Below are 19,714 nucleotides of genomic sequence, written 5' to 3' on the forward strand. Positions count from 1 at the left end.
GCATGGCTACTTTCCTTCGTGGGCGAGCCCACACAGGGGGAGCCGCTGTGTGGAGGGGAGAGCCTCCACTCTCTGCGGTCCAGGCCGGTCTGCCCTTCCTGGGGAGCCCCCTGGGCAGCCCCCACCCCGTCTTCTCTGAATGCTGCCCAGGGCCCGGGCAGGCCCGCCCCGAGGTGATCTGTGGCCCCATCTTCCTGAGACAGCCGGGGCCCGTGGGGAGGGGACACACCCGGCCAGTCCCGGGGTTTCCCGGGGACCCTGCGTGAGGGTTTAGGACACAGCTCGTGGCTAAGACACGTCCTGGCTAGTGGCCCGAGCACGGCCTCGGCGCTGCCCTGCCGGGCCAGGAACGCAGGCGGCCGGCAGAGAGAGGTACCTTATCCTTGGCCACCAGCGGCTTCACCTCTGCGGGCTGGACCGCAGCGACGGGCTCAGCCAGTGTCGCCACGCTGTCTTCCGAGAACGGTTCCTTATTCTTCTCCTTCCTCAAGGCGATCTCTTTTCTGCAGCTAATATAAGGAACATGGGCAAAATGCCAAAGAAGAAATTCAACAGCCGAGAAATACCTGAAAATCTTCAGTGTTATTAGTCATCAAGAAGTGCAAATGGAAACAGCTGCAGGAAGCCACACGCCACTGCCCACCCACATGTTTACAAAGATAACGAAAAGCTCCCTCGACCGCCCCCGGGCACAGCTGCCCCCCCACCCCCGCCGGGCACAGCCCCGCAGGCGGACGAGGGGCGGAGCCTGCGGTGGGGCAGGCGAGCTGGCGTCCCGCGGGGCCCACCCTGCCTGCCCACCTTGCCTGCTCCGCTTCGTAGATGTGTGTTTGCCCGGCCAGCGCCTCGTGGTGAGCGGCCGCCTCGCGCAGCTTCAGGTCGGAACAAACAACAGCAAGCCTAGGGGACGGGGGCGGCGGGGAGAGGGGACAGGCTACACGGACGCGGCAGATCCGCCCCGGGCTGTCCCGGGCCCTGTGTGCCTCATAAAGAGTGGTAAACGAAAAAGAAACGTCCACTTTGGTGATGTTTTCAATAAGTCTTAGACCTTCGCAGAATTACACAGGTGCCTCTGCCACATTTCAGGTAGAAAAAGTTTAATATTCATTCCTGTACCTGACTCCGTGCACACCTGCGCTCTTAGGGTCGCCTTTAGAGGTAAAAATAAGGCACGTGGGTGGGGCTCTGACCACCCGTCACAACTGCAAGCAGACAGGCTCTGCTTTGATTCTGGTGTGAAACGGTTTTATTTTGAAATGATTTCAAGCCTGCTTGAAGGCCGCACAAACACGGCAAAGGATGGCTGGTCCGTCCCTCGCCCAGACTCCCGTAGCACATGCGCTTCACCACGTTAGCTTTATCGTTTTCCCTCCAGGGCCGCCCCCACCCACGCACACCCCCTTGTATTTTTTTTTCTGGATGATTTGAGAGTAGGCGACAGACACAGCGGCCCTTTTTTCTAATACTTCAGTGAATGTTTCCTTAGAAGAATGACCTTCTCTTAAGGACCAGGTAGGAATTTTAAAATATAATTACTATTTTTATGTTCAAGTATATTGGTTTATTGGGTTTAACAAACCACAAGGAATAATATGTATAGAAACAGTCAACCACAGAATTAATTATTTGAAAATACCGTTTTTATATTGCTTTGGGGGAAATGTTCGCTTTAGCCACCTAAATAGTCCCCAGTTTCCCTGAAAATAAAACAGTTATACTGACCGAAGGTGGTAGAGATCTTTGAGGCTCTTGCTTTCTACCACAGAGGCTGCGATTACTACGCCCAGCTGCAGGACTGGGATGGTGAGCTCATAAAGGGACATCTTCTGCAAGGCTTTGACCAAATGGTCCAGGTAATATAAAGTGTATGTCTACATAAACACACAACAAACATGTAAGGTCAAAGAGGGGAGAAGTCTAGTTCTAGGCCACTAGTTTATAGGGTCTTTCTTCAAAAACTTCTCTCCTTCCCCCTGCCAAGCACGGCTCCTGGCACACAGCAGGTGCCCGGCACTGTTTGTGAATGAATGGACGACGTGCCCTCCCCCTGCTCTCCTTCATTCACAGCTTTCATCAGGTCACGTGGGAGCATCCAGAATCTTCAATGCCCAAGTGCAGCTAAAGGTCCTCATAAGAAATAATCCTTTTATGTATTTACTCAAATTAATGTTTTTGTTGGATTTCTTCCACTAAAAAAAAAAAAAAAAACTGCTGGTCCACTAAAAACAGAATATTTATGAACACATATAACTGCCTTAAAATTTAATACAGGTAGAGAAGAACTAATATTTACAAAGACAGAGTGGGTTTGATAAAATCATTATTCTGTAGCGGAAAATTAGAAAAGTTGGATGAAGTATTTTAGAAACATGCCAAAGGCTCTGAAGCCTGGGTGATGCTGGGAGAAGTTACCAGGCTGAGAGCCGGAAGACAATGGGCGTCCAGAGAAATGAGCCTGCCATAGTGGGGTACAGTTGTCCTGGGAGTTTCTGTGGATTCTGCAGCTGGGAGGCTGCATGTCACGGTACCTCTGGGTGTTTTTTATTTTTTTTATTTTTTTTTTTTTGTAGGGCAGAGACAAAAACCGGTGTTGAGGCCCCACTGAAAGCTACATGCCCAGACTGGATGCCCCAAGGGCTGCATTTTAGGATTAAGGGTGATCTAGAAGTAAAGCAGCCGTCTCCGGGATGTCCTCAAAAGCTTTGGGTGGCCTGGAAAACATCTTGTTCTTTGAGAGACTAGTCACTGAGAACTCCTGGTGAGGCCGGTCAGGAAAGAGGGGTGGGAAGACACAAATCCTACAGACCCTACAGACACTGAGGATAATAAAAGGATATTAAGAACAATTAGGGGATCCCTGGGTGGCGCAGCGGTTTAGCGCCTGCCTTTGACCCAGGGCGCGATCCTGGAGACCCGGGATCGAATCCCACGTCAGGCTCCCGGTGCATGGAGCCTGCTTCTCTCTCTGCCTGTGTCTCTGCCTCTCTCTCTCTGTGTCTATCATGAATAAATAAATAAAATCTTTAAAAAAAAAAAAAAAGAACAATTATATATATATATAATTGAAGGAATTCTTTTTTTTTTTTTTTTTTTGAAGGAATTCTTTAGCCTGGAAGTGACGCTGACAGTTTATGAATGCCCGGTCACCTTCCACTCTGTGCTTTTTATATATAATTATATATATATAAAAGAACAACATTATATTACAAACTTGAAATTTTATATTAAGTGGAAATACCCTAGAAAAACACAATCCGCCAGATTACCAGAAGAAACAGGAAATCTGAAGAGCTCCAGAACTGCAAAGTGAACTGAATCATAACCTGTGACCTTCCCATGTAGAAGAACTTGGCAGAAGTTTCCACCAGGGAATTCCACCAAATTTAGGGAAGAAAGAACAAATAATCTCATACAAATTCTCCCCAAGAATAGTAAAATAAATAAATAAATAAAATAAGGGGGGGGCAGCCTTCCGCGGCGGTGAGCGGAGTGTCCTGGCCGGCCCCACCCTCGTGCCCACCGGGCCAGCAAAGACCTGTGGTCTGCGGCCACAGGGAAAACGGTGGAAGGTTCGCTGTCACCATTCCCAGAAAGAGCGATTTAGGACTTTGTTCTTTTCTCAAGCTCCCAACTGGCCTTCGTGCTATGTGAGGTGTGAGCTTTTTTCCTGAATCCTGACGCCATTCCTTAGGCTCAACCTCCTGGCCTCAAACGTGCCGGGCGCTCGTCCCGCTTGGCTGCCTCCTCGTTCCGGTTAGTGGCTTAGGCTCTCGAGCTGGGATGCCCGTGAGGAGCGCCTCTCCACCCAACCCCACTCACACGGCCAGACCGCGAGGCTAAGGGCCACGGCAGAAGAAACCCCAGGAGAGCGAGGCCAGCCCAGCATGGAGCAACAGTCCCTTCCTGAGGTCAAGCAAATGTTCTCCCTCGTAGTCGAAGACCTTTATGCCAGAAACGAAATGGTTTGTGGACTCAAACCAAGCATTTATTATGTTTTGGCACAGTAATTTTGACCATAATTATTTTTATTATCTCCTATTAATACTCTGATATTGCAATGTAAAAAACTGAACTTCTTCGATTACATTCCATTAATATTGAAATGTTCTCAAATATTAGTTACTAAAGACAAAATAAACACAACATCGCCTTGTCATATACCAGACTTCTAAAAGAAATAAGTATCGGTAAAAGCAAGAAGTCCCTCCAAAAAAAAAAAAAAAAAAAAAATGGGGAGGGGGAGGGAATACTTCCTAATTGATGAAAAGGTCAGCGTGCATCCGCAGGACGTGCATCTCTGGCCCTTGTCCCTGGCTGCCGGCACGGAGCTCCTGAAGCCCCTGCCATCTCCTTACTCCCGAGCCCCTCCCACGCACACCTGAGTTCACGCCCGTGGGGTGACTGTGGCAGCCCCCAGACAGCTCGGGACCAGCCCTGTGACCGGAGGCCTGGAGGGTCCGGTCCCACCCCGATGCCGGGGACGGGAGAGGCAGGAGGTGGGCAGATCGCCCACGGCCAAGGATTTCATCAGTGGGGCCTGCGCCACGGACGCTCCCTGACACTAAGTGAAGGGCTGTGGGGAGTTTCTGGGGTGGTGGACACGTCCACGCGGGGGGCGCACCTGAGGCCACGCGCACAGGACTCTTGCGCCTGACCCCCACCCAGGCCTCGCCCCCAGGACCTCTTCACCCGGCCGCTCGCGTGTCTCCCTAACAGCCCGGCCACCCGGAGAGTGGTGTGTCCCTGCGTTCTGGGAGCCGTCCTAGCGAGTCCTCCAACCCCAGGGTCTCGCGGGAACCGCCGATCCGCAGCCACGTCACACAGGTGCGGGTGGCCCAGGGGCTCGGCACTTGCTGACCTGGGGCCGCCGCCCTGAACCTGCGGGGCCCCTGCCAACCACGCCTGGGGGGTGGGTGTCGGGCCTGTGGATCCCACAGACGACGGGCGGGAGCTGGACGCTGCGGGGAGAAGCCACACGCCTGGGTCACTGTCAGCGGGACCGGTTCTAGAGGTGAGCAGTGGAGGAGAGCATCCGTGGGACGGGCCCCGGGCTCAGGGAACGGAGGCCAGTGCCCACAGGCAGAGGGGCCGGCTGGGGGCCGCAAATGGCTCAGGGTCCGTGTTACTTTTTACCAAATCCTGCCAAGGGCGCTTGTACGGACGAGAAATGTGAGGGGAAGTCCATGACTTCTCAGAGAACAGGGTGAGGGTGCGCGGGCAGCAAACACGCAGGGTCACGACGCCCAGTAATCACGACAGTGAGGTGCGGACACTGGATTCAGGACAGACGTGGCGCTGCGAAGAAGGCGGGCGAACGCTTTCCCCATACACGGGGTTGGAACAGTCAGAAACCTTAGAACCTGAGGCGACCCTCCACCCGCGCCACGGCCACAACACCGTCTCCGTGGGCCGTGGGTCTGGATCGGACACATCAACCATTAACACTTGGGAAAATACTGTAAGAGAACATCTTCATGACCCTTGGAAAAGGAAACCACCTTTTTAAATAGGACATAAAAAATACCAGCGACACAGGAAAAGATCACTAGTTTTGTCCCATTAACACTAGGACAGTCACAAGACGACCTCAAGAGCCAAAGCACAGAGTGGAAGGAGACCGGGCGTTCATAAACTGTCAGCGTCACTTCCAGGCTAAAGAATTCCTTCAAATCAACAACAAAGAGACAGAAACCTTAATAAAATGTGGGCAACAGACTGGAAAGGCCACAGAAGAGGACATGCAAGTGGCCAGTGGGCACGGCAAGGGGCGCAGCCTCACGGTGCCCAGGGAGCGCCCAGCGAGGCCACGGGGACGTGCTGCCAGGCCCCGTCGGGGTGGCCGATGCGGGAGGGTGAGCCACAGGGGGCTGGCAAGGGCGTGGCGGGAGCTCCTGCCCGCCCCGGGTGGGGATGGAACCTGCACGGCCACTTGTGGGGCGGCCTGGCCACAGGCGATGCAGCGACCACACACGTACCCCAAGACGCTCAAGCCCTGCCACGGGTGCTCACAGCACATGACCCAAACGTCATCGTGAGCCCAATGGACAGAGTGTGGTCTCGTCATGGGCCGCGGGACCGCTCCACAGCAGTGAAAGCCACCGATGACGGAGACCCACGACCGTGGAGGAGTCCCACAACATACTGGATGAACGAACCCAAACGCGAAAGCTTTACGATGAATATTTCCACGTTTTTACACCCAAAAGACAGGCGGAAGGCAGTGGGTGATTAAGGTCCCGGAAGTCACTGGGTCAAAGCCCTGGAACCCCACACGGCAAGGGGCCTCGTCGCCAGTGCAGTGAATGTTATGATCCAGACAGGGAGAGACCTTTGTGGGTTCCCCGGAGGCCCCAATGTCATCACAGGGCTCACTGTAAGGGGGAGGTGGAGAGGGGTGGGACCCCGAGGTGGGAACCAGAGATGGGGGTGCACAGCCTGGGGACCCCTGGAGCTCTTCCTGGGAGACCCAGAGGGAAGGTGGCCCCGCTGACACCCCGACTTGGGCCCAGCGTGCCAGCCGTGGCCTCCGGCCTCCGCAGCGCAGGGAGGAGCTGTCTGCTGCTGCAGCCCCCAGCCCTGCTACCGCCCCAGCCCGACAGTAGGCACGGGGTCCCCGCGTTCCAGGGTGTTGGGGGGCCTGCATGAGCTTCCGAGGACACTGGTGGTTGTCTGGGGGCACCTGGGAGGGGCCCGGGGCCTGGGCCTGCTCGATAAGTGTCTAAGCCGGCCCCTTGCTTTGTCCCCCTCTTTCTGGGTGGACCTCGCGACGGAAAGGCTAGCGGGAGGGACACGGGCTCGGACCACAGGCGGCCCACGCCGCTGTGCAATCACCTCACCGGCTTCTGGATGCTTGATGGGTTCATGGTCAAGTCGCTTCTGTCCTGTTTAAACACAGACACCACGTCTTCGGGGCAGGAGTAGGACGCCCATTCTTCTATGCTCCCCGGTAAGTCTTCCGGTTGTTTGCCAGGAAGTGCCGTCTGGTTCTGCAAAGCAGGACCCCGGGGCTTAGCACCCAGCACAGCTTGAGCAGAGGGGGTGACGGCGCGCCCGCCCCTGCCCCGAGGGCGCCCCGCTGTCCCGGCCCGGGCGGACCACACCACAGCCGCATTCGAGGCCACGGGCAACGCGCTCCGATGTCACTCGCAGGCCGCGAAGCCAAAGCTCCTGGCCGCGGGCGCAGCCAGTGTCTCCCCGGAACCCGCACACCTGGGCCCGGTCAGTGCCGCGTGCACGAGCGCCCGGAGGACTCGGTGCCGCAGCCCAGTGTGGGCACCTGCTCCGGGGGCCGCGCCCACGGGACTGTCTCCCCGCGGCTCCCGAGAGCCGCCCTCCTGCGCACACACCTGCCCGGGCACGCACACGGCCCGGGTCACCCTCCTACCAGCCCGGGCTGGGGGTGAAGTCGCTGCCTCCACTTTACGGAAGAACAAACTGAGGCACAGAGAGGGTCTCCAGGCCTTGCAGCCTGGGTGTGGGCCTCCACTCGCTGCGTGGCCCCAGCCCGCGGCCCTGCCCTCCCACTGCCAGGGCCGCCCGGGCACAGTCTGCACACTCGGTCGTGCGCGGCACCTGCTTGGGGTCTCGGCCTTTCTCCTTCTCCTTCTCTTTATCTCTCTCCTTCTCCTTCTTCTCCTCTTTCTCCTTCTCCTTCTTCTCCTTCTCCTTCTTCTCCTTCTCTTTCTCCTTCTCTTTCTCCTTCTTCTTCTCCTTCTCTTTTTTAGGCAATAACAAATGTGAACTAGGTGCTGCTTCTAGAATTTTACTTTCTGAAATTGTTTTTCCTGCTGTTAATAAAGAAACCTGTGAAAAGTAAAATCCAGATTTGCCACATTAAGAGCAGCTGCGCCCACCCCCCTGCACCTGCGCCATCTGGGATCTGTGGTCCTAAGGCTCCGAGTGGGAACCTCGTGTCCGCTCAGGCGCCGGGGCCACACCAGTGAGCCCGCCCCCTGCACAGGTGGCTGCAGCGCCCCTCGGTGGTGGGACACTCGGCCTCCAGGACGCTGGGCCAGCGGGCACACAGGGCTGCCCTCCAAGGAGCACTTGTCAGCTCCATGACGTGAGCTCCTGTCTCTAATTAAGAGCACATACGACTTTTAGCAGTTCTCCTGGAAGACGTGTAAAGAATCCCTGTTTTGTGGGTGGTGGGAGAGTGGGCGGGGCATCCCGAAGCCCAGGGATGCCTCCCAGTCCCTCCCATTCTTCCCGCTGCCGACAGGTGACAGCCCCACTGTCCCCCAGCACGTTGCTGGGAGGGTCAGGGGCGCTGCCCTCAGGAGGTTCTCAAGGACCAGAGGCTCCAAGAGCTCCAAGGGAGTAAAGAGATGGTGGGGACGGGGGACACACGGAAGAAGGTTCTGGAAGCCGAGTGCCAGGGTGCGAGGGACAGGCAGATGCAAGCATAGGCTGGCCATCCCCTCCACATGCAGGGGCTTGGGCACCCTTGCCCCGGGCACTTCTGGGTGGATGGACAAGGGTGGTGGGTGGGCTTCGGAGAAGGGTGGCCCTGGCCACTGCAGTGGGGGAAGGCACCCCTCCGAGGGGCTGCACAAGCCGGTGAGGCCTGTGGGTACAAGGAGGAGGCACGGATTCCTGCCAAGGCCCGGGGACCCAGGGTGGAGCAGCCTCACGCCTCACCTGCCAGATGCGCTTGAGAAACGTGTAGGCCATGAGGCAGTAGTCCTCGTAGTCGGCAGCGCTCGGGGACACCACCAGGGCCAGCAGGGTGTAGGCGCGGGCCAGCGCCTCCAGCTGTCTCACGTTCCAAAGCCTCTCCAAGGGGGCCATCCCCGTGTCCTCGGGCCCTGGACTCTCAGGGGCCGCCTGAGCGGGCAGGTGCTCCTCTGCAAGACAGGGGTGCCCGCAGCCATGAGCACCCGATTGGGGGTCCTGGGCCCTTCTGGGAGGGGCGCCCACCGTCAGGGGCCAGGCTGACCTGAGGGACGGCCATCCCAGGGCTCCTCCCCTGGCTGCAGGTGCCAGCGGGGCCGAGAGGACACATCCGTCCCAGGCCCGCGTGGGACGGAGCTTCCCCACCTGAGCTCCCCCGGCGCCCCAGGGGGGCACAGCCCTGGACACACTGAACGCCGGCTGTGAACCAGAGCAACCCCACGTCACCTGCCGGCTCAGGCGTGTCCCTGGCAGATGTCATCATCAGCAGGATGTCAATCGCCCACTTTAGGTGGAAAGTCACATCTTCCATAGGAAACTGTTTGTAATAAAGCCACTCGCTGAATTCCATGATGTACTCGACTTTTTGCCACTCACTCTCTGGCTTCTTTGGGATGAAAAACAAGGACAGAAGAGACATGTGCTTGCCACTCGGTGTCCCAAACACTGAAATGGAGGGCGTCGCTGCTACATCCTCTGGAAGCAAGTGTGTGCACTGACCCCGCCTCCACTGCAGCGGGACCCCCTGGCCTGACTTATCTGACGGCCACACTGGTTGGAAGCTTTCCGTTGTCCTCAGAACACAGCCTGGCAGTCTCCCGGGGCCCTCCACTCCGTCCGCGGGTGCCCGCCAGCCCCGCCAGCCCCGCTCCCCACCTGCCCCCTCCTGAGTCAGGCCGTCTTTGCTCTGCGCAGCTTTGATTCCTCGGGCAATCGTTCGGATGTGCAGGTGAGGCTTTCTCTGGATGGTTCTGTGGTTAACCAGAGCTCCAGGGGTCAGGGAAGGTGCTGCTCCGAGCAGCAGGCAGCCCCAGCGTCCAGCCCAAGGCCCTGGCCCATGCTCAAACGAGGTCACGAATCCCTGACCCTCAGAGAGCAGAGCCAGCCCTGCCGATGGCGCCTCCGCCTTCCACCTGCTGGGCCCTACACCGAGGCACCCCCCGAATCCACTCCCACGTCACAGCTCTTGTTGGGGTGGGGAGCGCCCCAAGACCCCCGAATCTCCGAAGGCTGCAGAGTGCTGCTCCCTCCTCAGCCCAGTCTGGCCTCGGGCGTCCCCTCCTTGGGTAGGCTTCACCCGCTGCCCCCCACAACCATCTCCCCTGCAGCAACACGGGCGCCCCACCCACACGAGGACCTCGGCCCTCCACGCTGGGAAGGTGTCAGAGAAGACACGGGTCGTCGGTCCATTGCCCTTGACTCGTCAGAAGGGCCCATCACCTCGCGCGGCTGCACCTCCTCCTCTGAGGCTCCCGCACAGCAGCCGCCCGGGGGCTCAGCCTCCCTCCAGGGGCCACGTCTATACCGAGCAGCTCCAGTCACAGCCGCAGGCACACCTGTAAGGCCTGGATCGCGTTGTGGTAGCAGACCAGCTCCCCGTGGACGCTCTTTGAGTTCAAGGCCAGCCGGTGCCACATGTGTGCCAAATAATCTTCACTTTCGTCTTTGAATTTCTGTATTTCCATTGTAAAATTCTGGCCAAGTTTGGCCTTCACGATTACCATGTGTTTGAAAATCAAGCTAAAAAGAGGAAAAGAGAGAGATTAACGCTTGAGTGATAAACAAATATGTGTGATGCATCTAAAACTAAGGGGTCGGAGTCCCTTTTCCTTCTGACAAAGACAAACCAGAACGGAGCCTGAGTTACTTGGGATTCTCGCGTGTTGGGAATGTGGGGTGGGCGCCGAGGGGGCCCCAGGAGGGAGGAGCACTCACAGGCGGTGTGCCGTCCGGGGCAGCACGTGCACGGCCTCGTCCAGCACCTTGAGGCCTCCCTCCCAGTCGCCGTGGTCCGCGTGGCAGTGGAAGAGCAGGCCGTAGAGCGCCGCGCGGAGCGTCAGATCGTCCTCGGCCCCTGTGGCGGGAGAGGTGCTCAGGAGCCGGAGAAGGGGCCTGTGCGTGGGCAGCGAGGCTGGCAGGGCCCTCGGGTGCCACGGGGAGCTCACTCAGCAACACTCAGAGCCCCAAACTGTGGCCCGACCTCAGGGCCTGACAACTGCCCTCAGGCCGACACGCGGCGCTCCGTGGGGAGCAGAGCCACGTGACATGGCTCCTCAGGGGCTGCTGTCCCTGCAGCTGCCCCCCTGGTCTTCCTCCCCTGATGCGGTTCACCCCCACCAGGTGCTTCCTGAGCGCACCCGCACCCCTGCTGGGCCGCCCGCCCCCACTTAAGCTTGCTCAAACTCTGCGTCCTCCGAGCCCTTTGTCACGTTTCCGTAGCTCTGAAAATAAGCAGTGTGAGCATGAGGGGAGCAGAATCAGTCCCCACAGCCGTAACCAGCACCGTCAGCTGTGGCTGCTCGCTGGGCCCCGCAGGTGGAAGCACCTGCTGAGGGACGGCGACCACCGCTGAGCTTCAGCGCCCCACCGTCCATGTAAGCAGAGGCCCCGCCGTGGGCACAGGACACTCAGGTGGCTCTAGTTGACATTTCTGACCATGTAGCCATTCAAAACTTTCCCTGTTTTGAATTGTTGGAGCAGAGGGGAGAGCATGCCTGGGGACTCCGCCAGTACAGGCTGTGTGGGACCCGTGGGCCCCCTGTGGCCTCTGCACGGCCGGTGCTGGGATCTACAGGTGTCCCTGCTGTCCACGCCCAGGAGCAGGTGGATTCGGGCGCACGACCGGATAAGCTGGCCAACCTCTGAAACAGCCAATAGGGCTGCTGTTGGGCATTTCAGTCCTGCCTGGCTCAGGGGGACTGATCCCTGATCCTCAGTCATGGGCCTGTCATTGGACCACCTCCTGCTTCTCCAGTCCACCCACGGGGGGCTGTGGCCCAGGCCCCGCCCGCCAAAGAGCCCAGCAGTCGTCTGTGCGCTGGGACCCCCCCTCCTGCACCCCTTCCCCCACAGGTCCTTCCAGGGGAGGCCGTGAGGTGGAGGGGAGCCCACGAGGCCTTGCGGGGGAGACCAGTGCTAGTGGAGCTAAGCCCCTGGGCTCTGGGGCTACTTCGTTACCGCAGCACAGCACAGCCCACCCTGACTAATACGACTACATATCACAGGAGTTATTCATTTAGCTCCCAAATTTGGTGAAAATATTGTCCCAGTGTTTACTTTTTAATTTTCTGTATTTCCTATTGTTCTCATTATTTAAGTTTTTGTGTATTTGTAGGTGTGACTCTCTGCTCACTTTAAAGTTTAAGAGGTAATCTTCCCACAAAACACCTGCTACGCTCAATTCTACTTTCTCATTTTTCCCTACAGTTTGAATTCTTACTACTGCTCAACTGTTTAACCTCTGTCGTGTTTATTCTGGCGCAGGGAGTTCAGCGCACACTTGACCTGCACAGTGTCCCAGGGGTGCTGCATTCTAGCAGGCAGCGTGGGCTGCACGGGGCTACGTGTCCCCTGTGTGGGCCGCCAGCCACAGCACGCTCTGCAGCGCCAGCGGACTCCTGCCAACTGTTTGGGTGTAGGATTCAATGTTTAATTACACATGGGTATACTTTTGTTCATTATTTTAAATCAAGTTTATCTCTCTAAATAGACCTAAAGTTCTCGGGGAGGGGGGACTGCCATCCTAATCCCCGGCATTTACACTCTCCAACAGACACTGACACTCTTACAGGGATGATTATTTTTTAGCAGAATTAAACATGAATTCTCAAATATAGTTTTGCTGTTCTAAGTTCAGTTTGTGTCTTATTTGGTTTTGCAAGGGTCCATCTCCACATTTTTTTTTATGGAAGTTAGAAGAATATGGTCTATGTGCCTGAGTAAGCCAGGGGCCGGGTTTCACAGCGGCCACTAGGTTGAGAGCTCCTGCTCTGACCCCAGGGGGCCCTGGACAGGGGGCCTCTAGGCTTTGGTGTCCCTGTGCACACAACGGGGATTCCATGAAGTTGTTCACGAGAAGCGCTCAGGGCTCATTACCCATGAAGTGCCAAGTGCCGAGCAGACACTCCCTGTGGTCACCGTCCCAGTTAAGCAGCCTTCGCACAGGAATTCACAGCACTGAGCACTTCCCTTTCCTTGTGCCTCTGGCTGTGTCTGTCTTGTGTCTACAAACCTGGGAGAAAATGACCTTCTGTCGACCCTCCACTGTGGAAGTCCGCTGTAGGCCACTGGTGCAGGAGCAGTGCTTTGCCTTCTCTCTGATATAAAAACAAAGAAACAATACATAGATTTGAAAGTTGCAATTTATTCTTTCGCCATTTTGGTGTTTATTTGGCTCAGTGTCTAATAACAGAAACTGCAGCTAAATTTCTGAAATACTGGGCAGCCCCAGTGGGGCAGCGGTTTAACACTGCCTGCAGCCCAGGGCGTGATCCTGGAGACCCAGGATCGAGTCCCACGTCAGGCTCCCTGCATGGAGCCTGCTTCTCCCTCTGCCTGTGTCTCTGCCTCTCTCTCTCTCTCTCTGTGTGTCTCTATGAATAAAGTCTTTAACAATTTTTTTAAAAAAATAAATAAATTTCTGAAATACTAAGTCATAAAAAGTGAAGTCAAGTTTTGCCCATGAGAAAAGGCTCCCTGGAGCACAGGAGGACACACACATAGGGACTACCCCCAGCATAGCCTGCAGCTTTTTTAATGACAGGAAGCACCCAAATCCGTTTTAGAGCTTGAAATCAATGGGATCAAAAGCACATTAGAAAATACTTGTAAGGGGGTGCCTGGGTGATGCAGCTGGTTAAGCATCTGACTGTTGATTTAGGCTCAGGTCATGATCTCGGGGTCCTGGGATGGAGCCCTGCCTTGGGCTTCCTGCTCAGCGGGGCGTCTGCTTGAGATTCTCTCTCTCTGCCCCACTCCCCACTTGTGCAAGTTCTCTCTAAATAAATACATAAGGAAAAACTTGTAAGATACAGCAAAAGCAGTGCTCAGAGTTTATAGCTGCAAATGCCTACATCGATAGAAGAAAGATCTCAAATCAACAACCTAACTTCACAACTTAAGGAATTAGAAAAGAGCAACCAAACTCAAAGCCAACAGACCAGAGCACAGATAAATAAAACAGATTGGAAAAATCATTGAGAAAGTCAATGAAAAGATCAAGACAACTGACAAAATTTTAGCAAGACTAACAAAAAGGAAAAAAAAGTAGACACAAATAACTAGAATCAGAAGTGCAAGTGGGAACCTTGCCACCAATCCTGGAGAGATAAACAGGATTCTAGGAGAACCCTGGGGGCTAGCGTACACCACCAACAGATTAGAAGACCAGAAGAAATGGAAAAATACCTTGAAACATACACGCTGCCTAAGCTGACTCACCAAGAAATGGAAAAATCTCAACAAACGTGCACAAGCAGAGACGGAATCAATAATCAGCTCCCAACACAGAAAAGTCCTGGACTCAGTGGCTCATGGGTAGATTCTACTAAACATCTAAACAATTGACACTAATCCTCCTCAAGTCTTCAAAATACTGAAGGGGAAGAAATACTTCCACACTGATTCTGACACCAGCATTACCTTAATAGCAAATCCAGACGAAGGCATCACAAGGAAAATCACAGAAAAATACTCATAATGGATATAGATGAGGCAAAAATCCTCAACAAGATTTAGCAAATCAAATCCAGCTGCACGGTAAAAACATTATTCACCATGACCACATGGGGTTTATCCCAGGAATACAAGGGTGGTTGCACAGAAGATCAATCAATGTAACCCATCACATTCATAAAATGGCAGAGAAACTTCATGATCATCTCAACTGATGGAGAAAAGGCATTTGACAAAATCCAACAACTTTTCATAGTAAGATCCTAGAAAACTAAGAATAATGGGAACATTCTTCAACACATAAAGGGTATTTATGAAAGATCCACAGCTGACACTGTGCTCAGTGGTGAGAGACTGACGCTCGCCCCTGCTATCAGGAACAAGATGAGGATGCCTGCTTTCACTGCTGCTGTTCAAAATTTTACTGGAAATTCCAGCCAGAGTAATAGACAAGAAAAAGAATACACGTTATCCAAATTGGAAAGAAGAGGTAGAACTGTCTCCATTCGCAGAGGACATGATCCTATATACAGAAGATCCCAAAGAATCCCCAAGACAAAATTGGGACTAATAAATGAATTTCGCAAAGTTGCAGGACACAACAATACAACAATCGGTTGTTTTTCTACGTAGCAGCAATGAACAATCCAGAAAGGAAACTAGAAAGTGCTGTGGACTTAGTTGTGCACCCGCCCCCTCGACCCTCGTCCCCAGTGTGCTGATATTTGGAGATGAGGTCTTTGGGGGTAATTAGGATTAGATGAGGTCATGAGGGGAGGGAGGGTCCGCATGATGGGATTAGTGTCCTCCTAAGACGAGGAGACAGCAGATATCTTGCTCTGTCGCCACACTGCCCCAGAGGAGGACGGAGCAAGAAGGCAGATGTATGCAAGGCAGGAAGAAGGCCTGTATCAGAACCTGACCACGCTGCTTCCCTGGCCTTCGACTTCCAGACTCCAGAAGAACGTGAAACAAATTTCTGTTGTCTAAGCCACCCAGTCACCCAGCATTTTGTGACGGCAGCCAGAGCTAACACAGAAAGCGGTTTCATTTATATTAGCTCTTAAAAGAACTAAATCCAAAAAAAAAAAAAAAAAAAAAAAGAACTAAATCCTTCCAAAGAGATGAGAGACAGATCTGCTGCAAACTATGGAAACATCGCTGAAAGAAATTAAGGAAGATCTACATGAATGGAGAAACATCCATGTTCACGGAAAGTCTTCAAAATGTTAAACTGTCCGTACCACCCAAAGATATCTACGGAGTCAACACAATCCCTCTCGAAATTCCACCTTTTTTTTTCCGGAGACATAGGAAAGTCAATCCTCAAATTCATGTGGAATTGCAAGGAGGCCCCAAGTGGCCAAAACCCATCTCAAAAAGGATTAATAAAGTTGTAAGGCTCGTAGTTCCTGATTTCAAAGTTTACTACAAAGCTGTAGTAATCCGATCAGTGCGGTCCTGGCATAAAGACAGACACACAGACCAGAGGAATAGAAGACAGAGCCCAGAAACAACCTCTCACATACATGGTGAAATGGTCTTTGGCCAGGATGCCAAGATCATTCAACGGGGCAAGAACAGTCTTTTCAACAACTGGTGCGGGGGAAACTGGATTTTTACATGCAAAGGAATAAAACTTTCCCCCCATCTTACACCATATACTGAAATTAACTCAAAGTGAGGGAAAACAACCCTAAACCTAAGAGCTAAAGCTGTACCACTCTTAGAAGAAATCACTGGAAAAATTCTTCATGACATTGGATTTGGTGATGACTCTATGGACGTGACACCAAAAACACAGGCAAAAAGAAAAACATAGTTGAATTTCATCAGAATTAAGAACTTCTGTGCATCAAAAGATTCCACCAAGGGAGTGAAGAGGCAGTGAAACAAATGGAGAAAAAAATCTCCAAGTCTTTTGCCTGATAAGGGATTAATATCCAGGATACACAGAGAACTCTTACAACTCAACAACAAAAAACAAACCAGTTCAAAGATGGGCAAGGAACTTGAACAGATGTTTCTTTTTAAAAAAAACTTTTTTTATCGGTGTTCAATTTGCCAACATATAAAATAACACCCAGTGCTCATCCCGCCAAGTGCCCCCCTCAGTGCCCATCACCCAGTCCCCCTGGCCCCTGCCCACCTCCCCTTCCCCTACCCCTTGTTCATTTCCCAGAGTTAGGGGTCGCTCACATAAGAGATGTTTCCCAAAGAAAATCTGTGGATAGCTAATCGGCAAATGTAAAGCTCAATATCATTAGTCATCAGAAAATGCGAATCAAAACCATGGTGAGGCGTGGGAGCTCCTGGGCGGCTCAGTCCGTGAAGCGTCTGCCTTCGGCCCAGGTCATGATCCCAGGTCCTGGACTGGGCCCCACGTCGGGCTCCCTGCTCAGCCCAGAGTCTGCTTCTCCCTCGCCCTCTGACCCTCCTCCCACTTCTGGGTGCACACATGCATTCTCTCTCTCAAATAAATAAATAAAATCTTAAAAAAAAAAAAAAACCCACCACAATGAGGTACCGCTTTGTACCTCTCTATTGGGATGGGCATGATTTTTTTTTAACATGGGAACTAACAAGTGCTGACAAGGAGGTGCAGAAATCAGAAGGTCTGGTGGGAATGTACAATGGAGCAACTTCTGTGGTAAATACTTTTGCATTTCCCCCAAAGGTTAAACACACAAGTACCATATAACCCAGCAACTCCACTCCTAGGTACACGACCAAAAGAACTGAGAGCGGGGACACGGAGATACCTGTACACCCACGTTCACAGCAGCGAAATCACGTCCATCGATGGATGGATGGATAAGCCAACTGTGGTCCATCCCTACAGTGGAATACTACGCAGCCATAAAAAGGAAATGCTGACGCCTGCTACGACACGGACGAAGCTTGAGGACACTACGCCGAGTGAAATCAGCCAGACGCAGAAGGACAGGGCCCTTATGATTCCACTGATATGAGGAACCTAGGGCCCCCCATTCACAGACACAGGAAGTGGAGCTGTTGTCTTATGGGGACAGGGTTTCTATCGGGGATGATGAAAAGGCTTCAGGTATGGACACTGGTGAAGGCCACACTGAATTGTATACTTTCGATCAGTTAAAACAGTAAATATTATGTTACGTGTATTTTACCATAATTTTAAAAAGCACATTGGCAAGAACTGAACTTGAGGCTAAGTTCACGCCTGGGCTTGGCAAACCTTTCCCGTAAAGTGCCAGGTACTAAGTACTTCTGGCGTCGCGGGTCACCCGGCCGCCGTCACCACTACTCCCCTCTGCTGTGGTAGCCAAGCCACAGACAATACGTAAACGAACAGCACGATCGTGTCCCGATGAAACTTTATTTACACAAACAGCAGACAGGTGAGATGCGGCCCATGGGCAGCGCTGCGCACCCGCTCAGACCGCTGGAGCTCCTCAACACCCCAGTAAGGGGATAGGAAGCATCGACCAGGGATCCCTGGGTGGCGCAGCGGTTTGGCGCCTGCCTTTGGCTCAGGGCGTGATCCTGGAGACCCGGGATCGAATCCCACATCGGGCTCCTGGTGTATGGAGCCTGCTTCTCCCTCTGCCTGTGTCTCTGCCTCTCTCTCTCTCTCTGTGACTATCATAAGTAAATAAAAATTAAAAAAAAAAAAAAGGGTCATGTCCCCATTAAAAAAAAAAAAAAAAAAAAAAAAAAAAAAAAGGAAGCATCGACCAATTGCTTATGTGAGACTACGATTTTCCATTTTCTTCTTGCTGTGCCTTGGACGGCAGTCTCCCCGGCCGGGGACGGCCTTGGGAAGGTCACACGTTCACACACCGCTGTGGGCCCTCCTGCCACGAGCCCAGCGCTGGAGTCAGCGCAGCGGGTAGCTCCCCTGTGGTGCCCGTCCTCATCCTCGTCCCCCTCCCCGCCACGCCTCCCACAGCTCGTCTGGCTGCTGGCCTCTGAGGCTCCGCGGGGCGCTGGGCCGAGGGCCCAACCGGCTCCGTCCACAGGCTCTGCCCTACTGTCTGCCCACAGACCTTGGTCTGCCAACGCCTTTGACCTGCAGACCTTGCCCTCCTCGGGGCCCTGCTGAACACCGCGGGTTCATAGGCATGAGGCTGGCCTTCCCGGGCAGATGGGAAAGGTGCCGGAAGGCCTGCGGGGGCCAAGGGCTGGGGCTGGGAATGCGCAGGATGTGCTCGGGACACACGTGGTCAGCAGGCGGGAGGGCCGCCTCACGCACCTCCACGGACCCTCTCGCGCTGGCTCTGGGCCCAGCGGTGCCCGCTCAGGGGCCAGCCAGACACGGGGAGCCAGTCGGGGGCAGTCCCTCTACCAAGACCTCACGCGCTGGTGATGGGGTGGGCGTGGGGTGGTCACACCTTGACTTCTGCCATCTGAATCTACCCTTCTGTCCCCCCCTCCTCTGTCCCCTTCCTCTCTCCTGCTGGAGCTTTCTGGTGTGGGCCAGCGTCCTCCGGAGGGCACAGAGGGTGGGGTGACATTTCGCCCAGCTGGGATTTGGGAGAGGTCGCCGTCCTCCGAGCCCCCCACTCTGCGGGCCTTCGTGTTTCCGGTTTCGACAGCTCCCCGAGGTCTGTCTCCCTTGGGATGTCCCCTGCCCCTTCTGGAGGGAGCCCACCCCACCGCGGCCCCACGCGGCACACCTGCTTTTTCCTTTCGGTCTTGTTGATGATGCTAATGATCTTCTGTATGACGTTCTTGGTCTTCCTTCTGTTGACAGCGGAGGACAGGAACGGAAGCCAGGTGTTCCAGTAGTGCCTCGCGGCCAGCATCACCAGGGCGCTGCTCCCCGCAATGCCCCCGAACCTGAAAGGGAATCCCTGGCTGGGAGCGGCGCAGACACGGTGCATGGGAGGCTCCTGGATTTACAGGGAGGAGGTGGGGCTGGGTGCCACAGGGCACCCCACGATGCACGTGCCCCCTCCCTCTGATGACTCATGTCCAGGGGGTGGGGTAGGTGTCACCACAAAGGGTCACCAAGGAAGGGCCAGCCTTACTGACAGTCCCCACCAAGCGCCGGGCCCTTCATGCCGTGGTACTGCAGGTGCCGTTCATCTCCCCTACGCGGCGTGCACCCCAAACCCCTGGCCACTCGGCACGGTGCGGCGTACCTGGCGGCCTCTATGAAGGCCCTCGCGGCCGCCAGGCGCAGCTGCTTTCTCCCCTTCAGGTTCTCCATGATGCTCCTGCCCTGGACGCAGGCTGTGGTGCTCAGCATCTCCGCCACCGGCGCCGTCTCGGCCCTGGAGACAGAGAAGGGCCGCACATGCAGGACGGCTCTCCGGGGACACAGGCAGGAGGGGGTGGGAGCCCTGGGGGTGTCCGCGGAAACCTCAGGAAGGTCCCCAAACCACGA

The 19,714-nt window shown here is 54.7% G+C and overlaps 1 protein-coding gene and 1 long non-coding RNA gene across 3 annotated transcripts in view; one reads left to right on the forward strand and one right to left on the reverse strand.

Moving 5' to 3' along the window:
• The window catches only part of CFAP46 (cilia and flagella associated protein 46), a 95,843-nt gene that overhangs the window by 35,381 nt on the left and 40,748 nt on the right, over positions 1–19,714 (reverse strand). Inside the window, 12 exon segments of the mRNA XM_038579185.1 lie at positions 377–509; positions 802–900; positions 1,723–1,871; positions 6,837–6,986; positions 7,573–7,803; positions 8,641–8,846; positions 9,121–9,280; positions 10,230–10,413; positions 10,609–10,747; positions 12,905–12,989; positions 19,002–19,164; positions 19,470–19,601. Coding sequence (XP_038435113.1) covers positions 377–509; positions 802–900; positions 1,723–1,871; positions 6,837–6,986; positions 7,573–7,803; positions 8,641–8,846; positions 9,121–9,280; positions 10,230–10,413; positions 10,609–10,747; positions 12,905–12,989; positions 19,002–19,164; positions 19,470–19,601 — 1,831 coding nt within the window.
• Positions 730–2,956, forward strand: LOC111092938. Of its 2 annotated transcripts, XR_005380796.1 has the most exons (4): positions 730–878; positions 1,376–1,512; positions 1,766–1,853; positions 2,571–2,956. It is a non-coding gene; the product is annotated as an uncharacterized LOC111092938 (long non-coding RNA). The 2 variants fall into 2 exon arrangements; XR_005380797.1 differs by lacking the exon at positions 1,376–1,512.

This window comes from Canis lupus, chromosome 28, assembly GCF_011100685.1.
Source record: "Canis lupus familiaris isolate Mischka breed German Shepherd chromosome 28, alternate assembly UU_Cfam_GSD_1.0, whole genome shotgun sequence".
NCBI classification, from domain to species: domain Eukaryota; kingdom Metazoa; phylum Chordata; class Mammalia; order Carnivora; family Canidae; genus Canis; species Canis lupus.